A 14400-nucleotide genomic window follows, 5' to 3' on the forward strand; every position below is an offset into this window, starting at 1 on the left:
TGGTCATGGCTTGTCTTGAAAAACTAAGACAATTTGACGGTCGTTGTAGGAAAAGTCACACTGCAGGACTGAGAGCCAAATCTGCCACTGCAGACTGTTTTTACCCTATTTTTTTACCACACAACCTTCACTGATTAGACAGGATAAACCAACTGCCTTGACTATACAGAGGAAGAAACTTCTCTGGTGGCACAGAGGACAACCACAGAAATGGAGAAGTTTTTTAGTACCAAAACAAGCTCCAATCAAGCAAAACAAAAAACATTAAATATATTTATTTGGTGATAAACAGGGAACATTCCAAATGAATAAAGCATTGAATTGATCTATAAAAGAACTCCAGCATGAGCTCGGCAAAATCAATATGGTTACGGCTTGCATTGGCAATCGTGATCACCGGGACCCCTGATCTCCGTGACCGTGGTGACCGTGATCTCTGTGGCGACTGGCACACTCTGGTTGCGTCGGCAGTTCAACTGCAGGCTTTGGAGGTTCGGCCGCAGGCTTCACGGGAGGCTTTGGAGGTTCAGCCGCAGGCTTCACTGGAGGCTTTAGAGGTTCGGCCGCAGGCGTCACAGGTTCGGCCGCAGGCTTCACTGGAGGCTTTGCCGCAGGTTTCACTGGAGGCTTTGCCGCAGGTTTCACTGGAGGCTTTGGAGGTTCGGCCGCAGGCTTCACTGGAGGCTTTGGAGGTTCGGCCGCAGGCTTCACGGGAGGCTTTGGAGGTTCGGCCGCAGGCTTCACGGGAGGCTTTGGAGATTCGGCCGCAGGCTTCACTGGAGGCTTTGGAGGTTCGGCCGCAGGCTTCACTGGAGGGATACAGATAGTCAGTTTTATGGTGCGTTCACACCGCACGCGAATAGCGCGTTCACACCGCACGCGAATAGCGCGTCAGGCGCGAGTGATTTCAATGTTAAGTCAATGCAAAGACGCGTTACGCGCGTAAAAAATTCCTGCGGCACGAATGAGGCGTAGAGCGAGGCGCGGTAGACGCGAATATGCCTCATTCGCGCGTCAAGTTCGCGCGTCTGGCGCGTTAAGCGCGTTACGCGCGAATGATTTTATTAGTGCTTTTTGTGCATTCACGCGTTTGACGCGAATTCGCGTCTGCCGCCCGAATTGAAAAATCTGAACTTCTGCATCAATTCGCTCCACGTTAACCAATCAGGAGCCTGCTTGCTGCTGCTGTCACGTGGTGAAGTGACAGTTTATAATGTTATTTTATGTTTGGCCTCAATAAATTATTTTGTAATATGACTAAAATGCACAACAAAGCAAATTTTTCACATAAAAACTCGATTTCAATATGAGAGATACTTATTTTTTATTGAATGCTATTTATTCCATATCTATTCTAGATTATATGAAACTTTATTAATCTAATGTAAAGACAACAAACACAATTTAGTGTATAAAAAAAAAAAAAAAAAAAAAAAAAAAAAAAAAAAAAACACAGGACAGGTTTCACTTTTGGAGGCTGGCTCCATTTATTATCAAAACGAAAATAAATGACAGATTAGGTGCGGGCGAGGGTGAACCTCGCGCCGAGCTGTACAGCGCGGGCTCGTCAGGCAGCGACCACTCGAGGCCGAGGCTTATAAGGCCTACGCTGCCCTCGTCAGCGTCCTCACTGTTAGGTCCACCAAACCTACCTCCTGGAGCAAATTGTGAAACTCCTGAAACCCTCCGGAGGGTCGGGTGGACCCGAGTACAGCGACGATGTCCCCTACGCAGCTGTTTCTGCTCTCCAGAGCATATACGAGCGGTGACTCTCTCGATTAATGTTACTGCTAATGCTCGATAAACATCTAAAAAAGATGGCCGCCAACAGGTTTTGAAACTTTCGCCTCCGGATTTCGCGCCTCTGCGCGAATGCACACAAAGTGGTTAAGCGTATAACTAGACGCAGCAGGCGCGAATTTGACGCGCTATTCGCGTTTGGTGTGAACGAACAGTTAGTCTTTCCTTTCAGTGGCATTCAGCACAAAATTCAAATCATGAATAGCAAGTCTTACGGAGTGAAATGCATTTTAAATATTCATCATCTTTATTAAAGTAGTAAAGCTATTCTGTGAAACTGTGCCATGTGCTAAATTCAGGATTTTTGGTCATCGAGTAGGATATGACAACCGAATTATAAAAGGCACACTGGAAAATAAAAAGCTGACCCAAACACTAGATAACCGAATATAATACAACTACCTGTATATGGAGCCATACACTCATGTCCACATCCATTGCTGCAGCATTTCTCATTGTTCGGACAGTCACTGCCATAGTAACACATCTCAGCACAATTTCCTCCTCCAGTTTTGGTGCTTGGACACTCTCCTGGCTTTGCTGTTATACAAAGATTCATGATTACATCAATGGGTTACTTGTTTCTTTGCAGTGATTTGTGAGGTTTACTAGCAACTTCTGAGAGAAAGTTTGTAAAAAAGAAAATTCACAGGGTTTCTTTTGGGAGGCCTCTAGCATCCATCATTAATTGAAACTCACTGAAAACAGGCGGCACACATGCGGGCCCACAGGGGAATTGACAGCATTTGTGTCCTCCAGAGCAGTCTTTATCAGAAGTACATCCTCGGCGGGACGGCACGACCGTCAGCATCACCGGACACTGACCGGACACTACAGAAGATGATCATTAAGGAGGACCAAGTAGAGTTGTAACAGTTTCAGTATTTAGAAATCAGGGGTTTTTAAATGCATGTCTGACTTTATTTATCAGCTTAAAATCAAGTAGAACTGCCATTTATCACTTAACTGTCAATTAGTTTTAAAGACAAAGAGTGCGGTTACAACCTACCCCACTACTGGTGGGGTGTGTAATAGAAGCACAATGCAGATAGAAGACATGGACAGTTAATATGTTTTTCACAAGTTTACTATTGCATCTAAACGTACTGTAGCTACATGTTCAAAAGAAGTCATATTTTGTAAGGCACTTCTTCGGGCCGTGTAATGAAGCTAAAATATCTTCTCACCTGCGACTCCAGCGTGTGTTGTGCTCAAACATGCATACAGACACAATAAAACAGAACTAAACGAGCAGTACACTCGAGCTGTCATCCTCTCGACTTGCGATCTCACAATCAACTCTGCTGGAAAACGCAACGAATTAGACCGTCAGGCGTGCGCACAAAACTACAACAGAAACATGTGCTGCTGAATCTCGCAAATCGCAATATATATTGCTGTATGTGTTTTTTTTGGAAAACGCGTTTTTAAAGATCCAAGGAGGCCTGGGTAACTCCAACACTAATCAACCTCACCTGCCTGTAGCTTTCAAGTAGTCTATTCTTGAAGACCTTGATTAGCTTGTTCAGGTGTGTTTGATTAGGTTTGGGGGAGCAGAGCGTTGCGTTCACGCCAGATGTTGTAATAATTACTGTAATTAGGAGATGATAAAGATGACGACAAGTTTACAAGTTGTTATTATGACTAACTCCTACACCTCTTTCACCTAAAATCTGCAGGAAAGAGGATGTCTTGTGAAACCTTTTGCCATAAATCGTACTCGGTTACTAACGTAACCTCTGTTCTCTCTAGAGAGGGAACGAGTATTACGTAAGCTAGCTTACGCTGCGGGAAAGTCTCCTTTCTCGAGATACTGAAGCCAAAAATTATCCTTAAAATTTTAACCTTGTCAACGCAGTGCGGCAGCCTGCAGACCTAGGGCAGGCGAATCGCGTGCCCATTGGCTGCTCTGCGGCAACTGCAGCAGCCTATGGCTGAGCCTTGCGCGTGACGTCACGTCCAATGAGCGCGCTTGGCGCACTTAATGCGTCACAGCCCGTCATTAGGGGTGTGGCCTAGCGTATATAAGCAAGGAACAGAGGCTGCTTCACTGGTTTCTGTCGCATGACGCAAAATGAGCTCGTGGCGAGAGCACGGCAGGTTACGCAATACTCGTTCCCTCTCTAGAGAGAACAGAGGTTACGTTAGTAACCGAGTACGTTCTCTTACGAGAGGTTCTCTCGTATTGCGTAAGCTAGCTTACGCTGCGGGAACACCCTTGTCAACGCCGTGCGCGCGCCCAGCATCCTGAATGAATCCCATGGGGAGCCCAGGGAACGCGAAGCGGAGCTGGGCGGCCAAGATACCACAGTACACAAGCACATAATATGGGGCAGGGAGCGGCACAGCCGGTCCAACTAACACTTCCCACATAGTGTAGCTCAACCAGTAGAGCTAAATCAGCAGTGTAGCCCGCGCACAGACAGTGGGCTGGCTTACGCGAGACTTAGACTGATAACACTTTGGCCTGCAAAGCGGGAACTTCCAGGTTGTAAAACCTAACAAATGTGGAGGGGGAGGCCCAGCCTGCCGCTGCACAAATGTAATGAATGGGAATCCCACTGGACCACGCCCACGATGAGGCCATGCCTCTGGTGGAGTGTGCCCGAATGCCCAAAGGGCACTGCAGGTTTTTAGATGCGTAAGCAGCTGCGATAGCATCAACTATCCATCTGGACAGGGTGTGTTTCGAGGCGGCGAGACCCTTGGTGCGCCCACCAAACGAAACAAAGAGCTGCTCTGAACGCCTGAAGGCGGCGGAGCGTGAAATATAGCTTCTCAGCGCCCTAACTGGGCAGAGGAGATTACTATCTGCCTCGCAGCCAGCATTCGGCAGGGCTGAAAGGGAAATGACCTGCGATCTGAAGGGAGTGCCCAAAATTTTGGGGACGTACCCATGCCTCGGTCTGAGAATAACTTTAGAGTCATTGGGTCCGAACTCGAGGCAGGTCTCCCACACGTTTTACTGAAGACAGTGCTATCAGAAAAAAAACGGTTTTGAGCGTGAGGTATTTCATATCCACAGTTTCTAAGGGTTCAAAGGGATGTGCTTTCAGTGCGTCTAAGACCAGTGAAAGATCCCACATAGGAACCGAAGGGGGTCGCGGGGGGTTCATCCTCCTCGCTCCTCTAAGGAAGCGGATGACAAACTCGTTCCTTCCTAATGCGCGGCCCGGCTCTGAGACAGAGAGCGCTGAAATGGCCGCGACATAGACTTTGAGCGTGGAGGGGGACCTGCCCGCGTCCAGTAGCTCTTGAAGGAAGCACAATACTTGCGAGACCCCACATGTCTGTGGATTGAGCCCTCTGGTAGTGCACCATTTGTTAAACACCGACCATTTAGACGTGTAGAGCCGCCTCGTGGAGGGGGCTCTAGATTGTATGATCGTGTTCATCACCCCTTCTGGTAGATCAGCATGTAATTGTTGAGGCTCCACGCATGCAGAGACCAGTGCTCTGGGTGGGGATGCCAAATCGAGCCGCGGGCTTGAGAGAGAAGGTCTCTCCGCACCGGAATCGGCCAGGGGGCTGAGTCTGCCAATTGTATGAGTTCCGGGAACCAAGCTTGGTTCTCCCAGAACGGGGCTATGAGGAGCACTGTGTGGCGCGCTTTCCTGACTCTCTCGATGACCTGAGGCAGCAGAGAGACCGGTGGAAACGCATATAGCGGGCCGCTGGGCCAAGACTGGGCCAGCGCGTCCTCGCTCTTTGAAAAGAATACTGGGCAGTGTGCGTTGTCTTTTGACGCAAAGAGGTCGACTTTCGCTCTGCCAAAGCGGCGCCACAGCGACTGGACTGTTTGGGGGTGTAGAGACCACTCCCCAGGGGGAACGTTGTCCCTGGACAGTCTGTCGGGGCCCTCGTTCAGATGGCCAGGCACATGCGATGCTCTCAGAGAGCGCAGAGAGTGCTGAGCCCATACGAGGAGGCGTTCCGTCAGGGCGCAGAGTTGCTTTGATCTGACACCGCCCTGGCGGTTCACATAGGCCACTACTGAAGTGTTGTCCGTGCAGACTAGAACATGGTGACCATGGAGGAATGGGAGGAAGTGCATGAGCGCTTTCTCGACCGCGAGCATCTCTAGACAGTTTATGTGTAGGAGATTCTCCTGGTCTGACCAGTGGCCATAGACCGGTCTGCCTTCGAAGAGCGCTCCCCAACCAAGGTTGGACGCGTCTGTTGAGACAACTTTCCGGTGTGAAACCACTCCCATATTCACTCCCGTGTGATACCATTCGGCTGCTAGCCAGGGCTGCAGGGCTGAGACACAGACCTGAGTCACTCTGATTAGCGAGCCGCCGGTCGCCCAGGCTCGATGGGATACGTGCGTTCTCAGCCAGCGTTGAAGCGGGCGCATGCGCAGTAAACCCAGCTGAAGCACTGCTGCAGCTGAGGCCATATGCCCCAGAATGCGCTGAAATGCTTTCAGGGGAACCCGGTTGCCTTCCTTGAAGGATGCAGCGAGGCGCTGGATGCGGCGCGCGCGCTGCTCCGACAATCTGGCCGTCATCGCCACCGAGTCTAGTTCTATTCCGAGAAAGGAAATCGACTGCCGGGGCGAGAGCGAGCTCTTGGTCCAGTTGACCGCTAGACCCAGACCCTCCAGGTGGTCGAGTAGCGCTGTTCTGTGAGACCCAAGTTCTGTCTCTGACTGCGCTAGAACGAGCCAATCGTCCAGATAGTTCAGAATTCGCATTCCCTGACTCCTCAGGGGAGCGAGAGCCGTGTCCATGCATTTCGTAAATGTACGGGGTGCTAAAGACAGGCCGAACGGCAGGACTGTGTATTGATAAGCTCGACCGTCGAAGGCGAATCTCAAGAATGGCCTGTGACGGGGAGTTATCTGGATCTGGAAATACGCGTCTTTCAGATCGAGAGAGATAAACCAGTCTCCTGGGCGAATTTGCGCAAGGATCTGTCTGGTTGTAATCATCCTGAACGGCCGTCTCATGAGAGCCTTGTTCAGATGTCTCAGATCTAAAATAGGTCTTAATGCTCCGTCCTTCTTGGGAACGAGGAAGTAACGGCTGTAAAAGCCTGACTCGCTCAAGGAAGGATGAACCTGTTCTATGGCCCCTTTTCGCAGCAGCTTTGCTATTTCTGCTTGAAGCAGATGTGCTGTTTCCAAACTCACTTTCGTTTCCGTCTGCGCTAGAAAACGCGGAGGGCGACAAGCAAATTGGAGCGAATAACCGTGTCTTATGGTGTTGAGCACCCATTCTGACGCGCCCTGAATAGCCTCCCATGCCTTTGCATGCATAGCTAGGGGTCGAATGGTCTCTGGGTTCAGATCGCCGCGTTGCGCGGGATGGGGAACCTGTATCAGAGAAGATGGGGGCGGCGCGCGTGCCGCCGATGCTCGGACACGAGGGCAGAAGAACAGGGCTGGCCGACTGTGCAGATTTTAGTAGCTCGATCTCGGACGATGGAGCGTGAACTGCTGTCAAATAACCCAGGCGCGAGAGCGGCGTGGGGATTATGGTGTCTGAAAGTGGGTGCGCGTGCTCGTGAGCTGGCGCGGGATTTGCACTTATGACACGGCCAGTGTTTGGGGGCTTTATGAGGTTTGCAACCTGTCTGGCAGAGCGGGTAGTGGGCAGGTGTGAGCACAAGGCTGTGGGCACATTTTCTACACTTGATGCTCGAGCGGAAAGTTTCCGCTTTAAGAGATAGCGCTCTGGACGCGTTGCCATGGGAACCTGGTCTGTGTGAGGCAGTGAGCACACGGGAGTGGGCACTTTTTCTACACTTAATACCCCTGCGGCTTGAGCCGTAGCAACTTGAGGTAACTGAGTGACAGAGCGAGCAGCGAGTAGGTGTGAGCACGGAAGTGTGGGCACATTTACTACATTTAGTGCTCGAGCGGTGTGAGGCCGCTTTATGAGAGAGCGCTCTGGGCGCGTTACCATGGGGATTGTACTTGTGTGAAGCAGTGAGCACATGGGTGTGGGCACATTTTCTACACTTAAAGCACTTATACTCTTTTTGAGATTTATCTGGGTCGCCGTGAAAACGGCGTTTGTGTGCAGGCGAGCGAGTGTTAATACTGGCTCGTTGGCTGCGGTGTGTGCTGCTGCAGTAGCCTGAACATAGGGGACTGACAGAGCTGTACGTTTTTATGGCGGTCCGGCCGTAGCGGGACTCAACCATCTTTTCCTCCTTGCGGATGCTAGGAGGACTTCGCGGGCTCGGGCTTCAACGCGATCTTGGGCCGCGGGCCCCGTGGGGGCGGCGGTCTGTGACGGCTGGTCGAGCGCGACCTGGGGCGACTGCCCTGGCGTCGCTGCGAAGCGCTGGGAGGCCTGGAAGAGCGCTGGTTAGAGCTGCGCACAGGAGGCTGAGTTTGAGGGCGGCCTGTGGCTGGGCTCGAACGGCGGGGCAGGAAGAGGTTCATCGCCTGCGACGCCTTCTGCACTTCAGAGAACCGATCCACAATTCCGCTGACCGCAGGGCCAAAGAGGCCGGTGGGCGAGAGTGGTGCGTTCAGAAATACAGCGCGCTCTGACTCACTCATGTCCGCGAGCGTCAACCAAAGGTGTCTGTCGATGACGGTGAGCGCGGCCATGGATCTGCTTGAGCAGCGGTCTTGGTAGCGCGTAGCGCAAGATCCGTAACGCTGCGCAGATCGGTTAAGGCAGACTGATCCGAGCCCTTCTCGTCCAGTTCACGGAGGAGGTCGGCTTGAAGGATCTGAAGAATGGCCATTGAGTGCAGGGCGGAAGCAGCCTGGCCGGAGGCGGCGAAAGCGCGGCCGGCGAGAGCTGAGGTGGTCCTGCAGGCTTTAGACGGCAGGGCAGACTTTGAGCGCCATCTAGCAGACGGCGGGCAAAGGTGCGTTGCCACAGCATCCTCAACGGCGGGGATACCGTTATAGCCGTTCTCGGCGGCTCCGTCCACCTGGGAGAGAGCCGAGGAGACTGGCGAGCGGAGTCTGGTGGAGAACGGAGCGTTCCAGGATTTAGAGAGCTCGGCGTGGAGCTCAGGCAGGAAGGGTGCTGACCTAGAGGCAGGCGCAGGGCGGCGGCTAGGTAGAAAACACCCGTCAAGGCGATTGGGCTCCGGCTCCTTGGGTGGGGACCAATCCAGTCCCATTCTCTCGACCGCTTGAGTGAGGAGGCGGAGAAGCTCCGCGTCAACACTAGCGCGGGATCTGGAAGACTCCAAAGTCGAGGGGGCGGAGCGGTGAGAGCCCGACCACTCCTCGCTGTCAGACGCGAGCAGAGAGCAGCTGTCAGCGGCATCATCTGCATCATCCCCCAGGACGACGGCAGTGCGGGCAGAGGCCGGCCACTGCGCGTCGGTGAAGGGTGGGGGGGAAGGAGAGAGCAAGGCTCGCGGGAGAGGTTCCGGCGAGCACTCAGCTGTAGCGTCCAGTTCCGGCGGCCTTTGGGAGCGACGTTTCTTCTTACGTGGCCCGGAAGAAGTGGCCGGAGAAGGTGGAGGTTCTTCAAATTTAGCGAGTCGAGCCCGTAGGGTCGACATCGGTAACTCCTCACACTGTTCGCAGCCGCCCTCGGAGAGAGCGCGAACTGCGTGGTCGAAGCCCAGGCAGAGAGCGCACACCACGTGGCGGTCTCCGTCGCTGAGCGCGGCTCTGCACGAGCCACAGGATGTGCGAGGCATTTGCAACAACGCCTCGCGCTCTTTTAGATGCAAGTGTGTCGCGGCGGACACACAAACACACAACACAGAGCAAGAAAAGGATATATATGCCGGATGGCGCAGCAGGCAGGGAAGGCTGAAGGCGGCGAGCGGCCGGCGTCCTCAGGCTGAAATCCTCGGCGTGCTGGTCGCTTGATTCGACGGCGGCTTCCTCGGAGATCAGGAAGCCGCAGAGCAGCCAATGGGCACGCGATTCGCCTGCCCTAGGTCTGCAGGCTGCCGCACTGCGTTGACAAGGTTTAAAAAAATTAAGGATAATTTTTGGCTTCAGTATCTCGAGAAAGGAGACTTTCCCGCAGCGTAAGCTAGCTTACGCAATACGAGAGAACCTCTCGTAAGAGAACTGCATAGAATATACACCGACAATAATTGCATTTTACTCTACTCAAAGCCTTTTGTCTTGCTCCACACACTTCAACTGTATTCACATCTTTTTTTTTTCATCAATCCAGTACTGCTATTGTCCTCTATTCTACATAATGACTGTATAAAGCCGGGTGCATCCTGTGCGATTTATAATAGTCCTTCACGATTGTTGCTTGTTAGACTGTACGAACATGATCATCACTGGCGGCAGTAGCTCAGTGTAGGTTGTCTACAAACCAGAAGGTTGGTGGTTCAATCCCCGGTTCCACCTGACCAAGTGACGAGGTGTCCATGACACCTAACCCCAGCTGCTCCCGACGAGCTTGCCTTGCATGGCTGACACCACCATCGGTGTATGAATGAGTGAGTGAATGTGAGGCTATATGTAAAGCGCTTTGGTGGCCATAGGTCTGTGAAAGCACTATATAAATGCAGTCCATCACTGTAAGCCATGTCACACTGTAAGATCTCAGTTGTCATTAACATCAAACTGTACGGCATTAAAAACGGATGCACGCAAGCAAACTTGTCCGGAGTTTTACATCATCAATCAAAGACACGTTCCTTCATCGTAAGCGGGATTGAAATGGTGGCTACAAAGAAATCTCTAACGTTAATTTTGGTCATGGCTTGTCTTGAAAAACGAAGACAATTTGACGGTTGTTGTAGGAAAAGTCACACTGCAGGACTGAGAGCCAAATTTGCCACTACAGACTGTTTTTACCCTATTTTTTTACCACACAACCTTAACTGATTAGACAGGATAAACCAACTTCCTGGACTATACAGAGGATGAAACGCTGTTTCGTCAGAGGTCATATTTGATCTCAACGGTCATTCAGCTGTCGGTGAACATGTCAAATCAAAGACTTCAGATTTTAGCCAAGGATCAAAGGAATCTTTTAGGATTTGCAAAATTAGTCTCAGACGGCCAAAATCGCAGTGTGCACCCGGCTTTAGTCAGGTTAAGTTTCATCTGACTGTTGGTTTTGAGTCACATTTGGTTAAGGCCTGTTGGAAACTTATTCCTTCATCGAAGCAGAACCAGGAGATGTTTTGGGATATCTTTCAAGCAGAAGTTTTTCTTTATTGAGGACTTCGCTGTGATGCTGTAGAATTCCAAATTTCGTCTAACAGTCTGACTATGTTCTATACAGTATAGTTTTTATACATTTACAAGGAGGAGGGACTTTTGGAGGTGGAGACAAATCCAAACAAAGCATGCAAATGTAGGGATGAATCTTTCAGTGATTTGATTCTATCAAGCGAAAACCGGTTAGGCAGGTTATCTGGCTGCTCAACAATTCTGCCCAATCAAGAGAAAACAGGCCCAATCAGCATAACACTATCATTCAAAATGCATAGACGCTAATCCCATCAGTCTGACTATTCATCGTCTAGGGCTGGGGCTCGAGCCATTAAAGACAAAAGGTGAAACAGGAATTGCAACTTTGCTGAGCATAATCATTTGTGTGAGAGTCATCTTAACCTTAAAAGCTAAATACAATATTTTTCACCGTGATGTTATGTAAGGAAGCATATCTGAAATAGATTCTTAAATTTGTTATTCCACAGGCCTCATGGCCCACCTTTTTAGTGAGAGGGGACTCGTGTAATATGTTGGTTTTGTTCTTTTAACTTAGCAATACACGGAGCTTGTTCTTGTGCAGTGGACAAGGTGAATTCTCTGTGCTGTTGCAGCAGATAATTCATTCATGGTTCTCTTCTGAACACATGCACCTTTTTGCATTCTTCAATAGACCCTACTTTGTGTGAATCCCAGATTTCTTTGTTAAAGCCAATCTGACTTAGTCACTATTGGGTCTATGTGCCATCCTAACAATGATTTGAACTCCTTGTCGGTCCACCAAGGTGTAGCTAGACCACCCTTCTCAGTCGTTGGGATTAATGTAGCATTACATTTGAACCATTTTGTGATTTTTCCTGGCAGTACTTCCCTGACAAAACCACCTTGTTAACATGAACTAACAGCTGTTAACCTTCCCTGAATGAGCAGAGGATACATTTTCCCTTACTATACAGAGAATGACTCTCCTCCGGCATTGCAGAGGATGAGGTTTGTTAACACAACCTTCACTGATTAGACAGGATAAACCAACTTCCTTGACTATACAGAGGAAGAAACTTCTCTGGTGGCACAGAGGACAACCACAGAAATGGAGAAGTTTATTAATACCAAAAAACTCCAATCAAGCAAAACAAAAAACATTTAATTAAATATATTTATTTGGTGATAAACAGGGAACATTCCAAATGAATAAAGCATTGAATTGATCTGAAAAAGAACTCCAGCATGAGCTCGGAAAAATCTATATGGTTACGGCTTGCATCGGCAGTCGTGATCACTGGGACCCTTATCTCCGTGACTGTGGTGACCTCTGTGACCGTGGTGACCTCTGTGACCTCTGTGACCGTGGTGACCTCCGTGACCGTGGTGACCTCCGTGACCGTGGTGACCAGCACACTCTGGTTGCGCCGGCAGTTCAGCTGCAGGCTTTGGAGGTTCGGCCGCAGGCTTCACTGGAGGCTCGGCTGCAGGCTTCACTGGAGGCTTTGGAGGTTCAGCCGCAGGCTTCACTGGAGGCTCGGCTGCAGGCTTCACTGGAGGCTTTGGAGGTTCAGCCGCAGGCTTCACTGGAGGCTTTGGAGGTTCGGCTGCAGGCTTAACTGGAGGCTCGGCCGCAGGCTTCACTGGAGGCTTTGCCGCAGGCTTCACGGGAGGTTTTGGAGGGTCGGCCGCAGGCTTCACTGGAGGCTTTGCCGCAGGCTTCACGGGAGGTTTTGGAGGGTCGGCCGCAGGCTTCACTGGAGGGATACAGATAGTCAGCTTTAGTCTTTCCTTTCAGTGGCATTCAGCACAAAATTCAAATCATGAATAGCAAGTCTTATGGAGTGAAATGCATTTTTAATATTCATCATCTTTATTAAAGTTGTAAAGCTATTCTGTGAAACTGTGCCATGTGCTAAATTCAGGATTTTTGGTCATCGAGTAGGATATCACAACCGAATTATAAAAGGCACACTGGAAAATAAAAAGCTGACCCAAACACTAGATAACCGACTATAATACAACTACCTGTATATGGAGCCATACACTCATGTCCACATCCATTGCTGCAGCATTTCTCATTGTTCGGACAGTCACTGTCATAGTAACACATCTCAGCACAATTTCCTCCTCCAGTTTTGGTGCTTGGACACTCTCCTGGCTTTGCTGTTATACAAAGATTCATGATTATATCAATGTGTTACTTGTTTCTTTGCAGTTATTTGTGAGGTTTACTAGCAACTTCTGAGAGAAAATTTGTAAAAAAGAAAATTCTCAGGGTTTCTTCTGGGAGGCCTCTAGCATCCATCATTAACTGAAACTCACTGAAAACAGGCGGCACACATGCGGGCCCACAGGGGAATTGACAGCATTTGTGTCCTCCAGAGCAGTCTTTATCAGAAGTACATCCTCGGCGGGACGGCACGACCATCAGCATCACCGGACACTGACCAGACACTACAGAAGATGATCATTAAGGAGGACCAAGTAGAGTTGTAACAGTTTCAGTATTTAGAAATCAGGCGTTTTTAAATGTCTGACTTTATTTATCAGCTTAAAATCAAGTAGAACTGCCTTTTATCACTTAACTGTCAATTAGTTTTAAAGACAAAGAGTACGGTTACAACCTACCCCACTACTGGAGGGGTGTGTAATAGAAGCACAATGCAGATAGAAGACATGGACAGTTAATATGTTTTTCACAAGTTTACTATTGCATCTAAACATACTGTAGCTACATGTTCAAAAGAAGTCATATTTTGTAAGGCACTTCTTCGGGCCGTGTAATGAAGCTAAAATATCTTCTCACCTGCGACTCCAGCGTGTGTTGTGCTCAAACATGCATACAGACACAATAAAACAGCACTAAACGAGTAGTACACTCGAGCTGTCATCCTCTCGACTTGCGATCTCACAATCAACTCTGCTGGAAAACGCAACGAATTAGACAGTCTGGCGTGGGCACAAAATTACAACAGAAACATGTGCTGCTGAATCCCGCAATATATATTGCTGTATGTGTTTTTTTTAGCCTGGGTAACTCCAACACTAATCAACCTCACCTGCCTGTAGCTTTCAAGTAGTCTAATCTTGAAGACCTTGATTAGCTTGTTCAGGTGTGTTTGATTAGGTTTGGGAGAGCAGAGCGTTGCGTTCATGCCAGATGTTGTAATAATTACTGTAATTAGGAGATGATAAAGATGACGACAAGTTTACAAGTTGTTATTATGACTAACTCCTACACCTCTTTCACCTAAAATCTGCAGGAAAGAGGATGTCTTGTGAAACCTTTTGCCATAAATCTGCATAGAATATACTGTACACCGACAATAATTGCATTCAAAGCCTTTTGTCTTGCTCCACACACTTCAACTGTATTCACATCTTTTTTTTTTATCAATCCAGTACTGCTATTGTCCTCTATTCTACATAATGACTGTATAAAGCCGGGTGCACCCTGTGCGATTTATAATAGTCCTTCACGATTGTTGCTTGTTAGACTG

The 14400-nt window shown here is 49.4% G+C and overlaps 2 protein-coding genes across 4 annotated transcripts; both read right to left on the bottom strand.

The window, feature by feature from the left end:
• Window positions 1-260: 260 nt before the first annotated feature.
• On the bottom strand, window positions 261-3203 carry LOC311294839 (uncharacterized protein). Of its 2 annotated transcripts, none has more exons than XM_084415882.1 (4): window positions 2988-3203; window positions 2500-2631; window positions 2203-2340; window positions 261-809 (listed from the first exon to the last, which is right to left on the bottom strand). In XM_084415882.1, the coding sequence occupies exons 1-4, from the start codon at window positions 3070-3072 to the stop codon at window positions 394-396; spliced, it is 771 nt and encodes a 256-aa protein (XP_084272008.1). In that variant the 5' UTR covers window positions 3073-3203; the 3' UTR covers window positions 261-393. The 2 variants fall into 2 exon arrangements, with proteins under 2 accessions (XP_084272008.1, XP_084272007.1); XM_084415881.1 differs by having other exon boundaries at window positions 380-809; window positions 2200-2340; window positions 2988-3173.
• Window positions 3204-12053: 8850 nt separating this feature from the next.
• On the bottom strand, window positions 12054-13951 carry LOC311294826 (uncharacterized protein). Of its 2 annotated transcripts, none has more exons than XM_084415860.1 (4): window positions 13707-13951; window positions 13223-13354; window positions 12926-13063; window positions 12054-12654 (listed from the first exon to the last, which is right to left on the bottom strand). In XM_084415860.1, the coding sequence occupies exons 1-4, from the start codon at window positions 13789-13791 to the stop codon at window positions 12167-12169; spliced, it is 843 nt and encodes a 280-aa protein (XP_084271986.1). In that variant the 5' UTR covers window positions 13792-13951; the 3' UTR covers window positions 12054-12166. The 2 variants fall into 2 exon arrangements, with proteins under 2 accessions (XP_084271986.1, XP_084271985.1); XM_084415859.1 differs by having other exon boundaries at window positions 12923-13063; window positions 13707-13892.
• Between the last annotated feature and the right edge of the window lie 449 nt (window positions 13952-14400).

Source organism: Rutilus rutilus (genome assembly GCF_951802725.1).
Source record: "Rutilus rutilus genome assembly, chromosome: 1".
Classification (NCBI taxonomy): domain Eukaryota; kingdom Metazoa; phylum Chordata; class Actinopteri; order Cypriniformes; family Leuciscidae; genus Rutilus; species Rutilus rutilus.

Excerpts from the sequence above, each read along its gene's own strand:
- LOC311294839 (XM_084415881.1), bottom strand. The coding sequence starts at position 3,072 with ATGACAGCTCGAGTGTACTGCTCGTTTAGTTCTGTTTTATTGTGTCTG. Across the intron at positions 2,632-2,987 it reads AACACACGCTGGAGTCGCAG|TGTCCGGTCAGTGTCCGGTG; the intron begins GTGAGAAGATAT and ends CATCTTCTGTAG. Across the intron at positions 2,341-2,499 it reads ATGTGTGCCGCCTGTTTTCA|CAAAGCCAGGAGAGTGTCCA; the intron begins GTGAGTTTCAAT and ends TTTGTATAACAG.
- LOC311294826 (XM_084415859.1), bottom strand. The coding sequence starts at position 13,791 with ATGACAGCTCGAGTGTACTACTCGTTTAGTGCTGTTTTATTGTGTCTG. Across the intron at positions 13,355-13,706 it reads AACACACGCTGGAGTCGCAG|TGTCTGGTCAGTGTCCGGTG; the intron begins GTGAGAAGATAT and ends CATCTTCTGTAG. Across the intron at positions 12,655-12,922 it reads TATGGCTCCATATACAGGTA|TGAAGCCTGCGGCCGACCCT; the intron begins GTTGTATTATAG and ends GTATCCCTCCAG.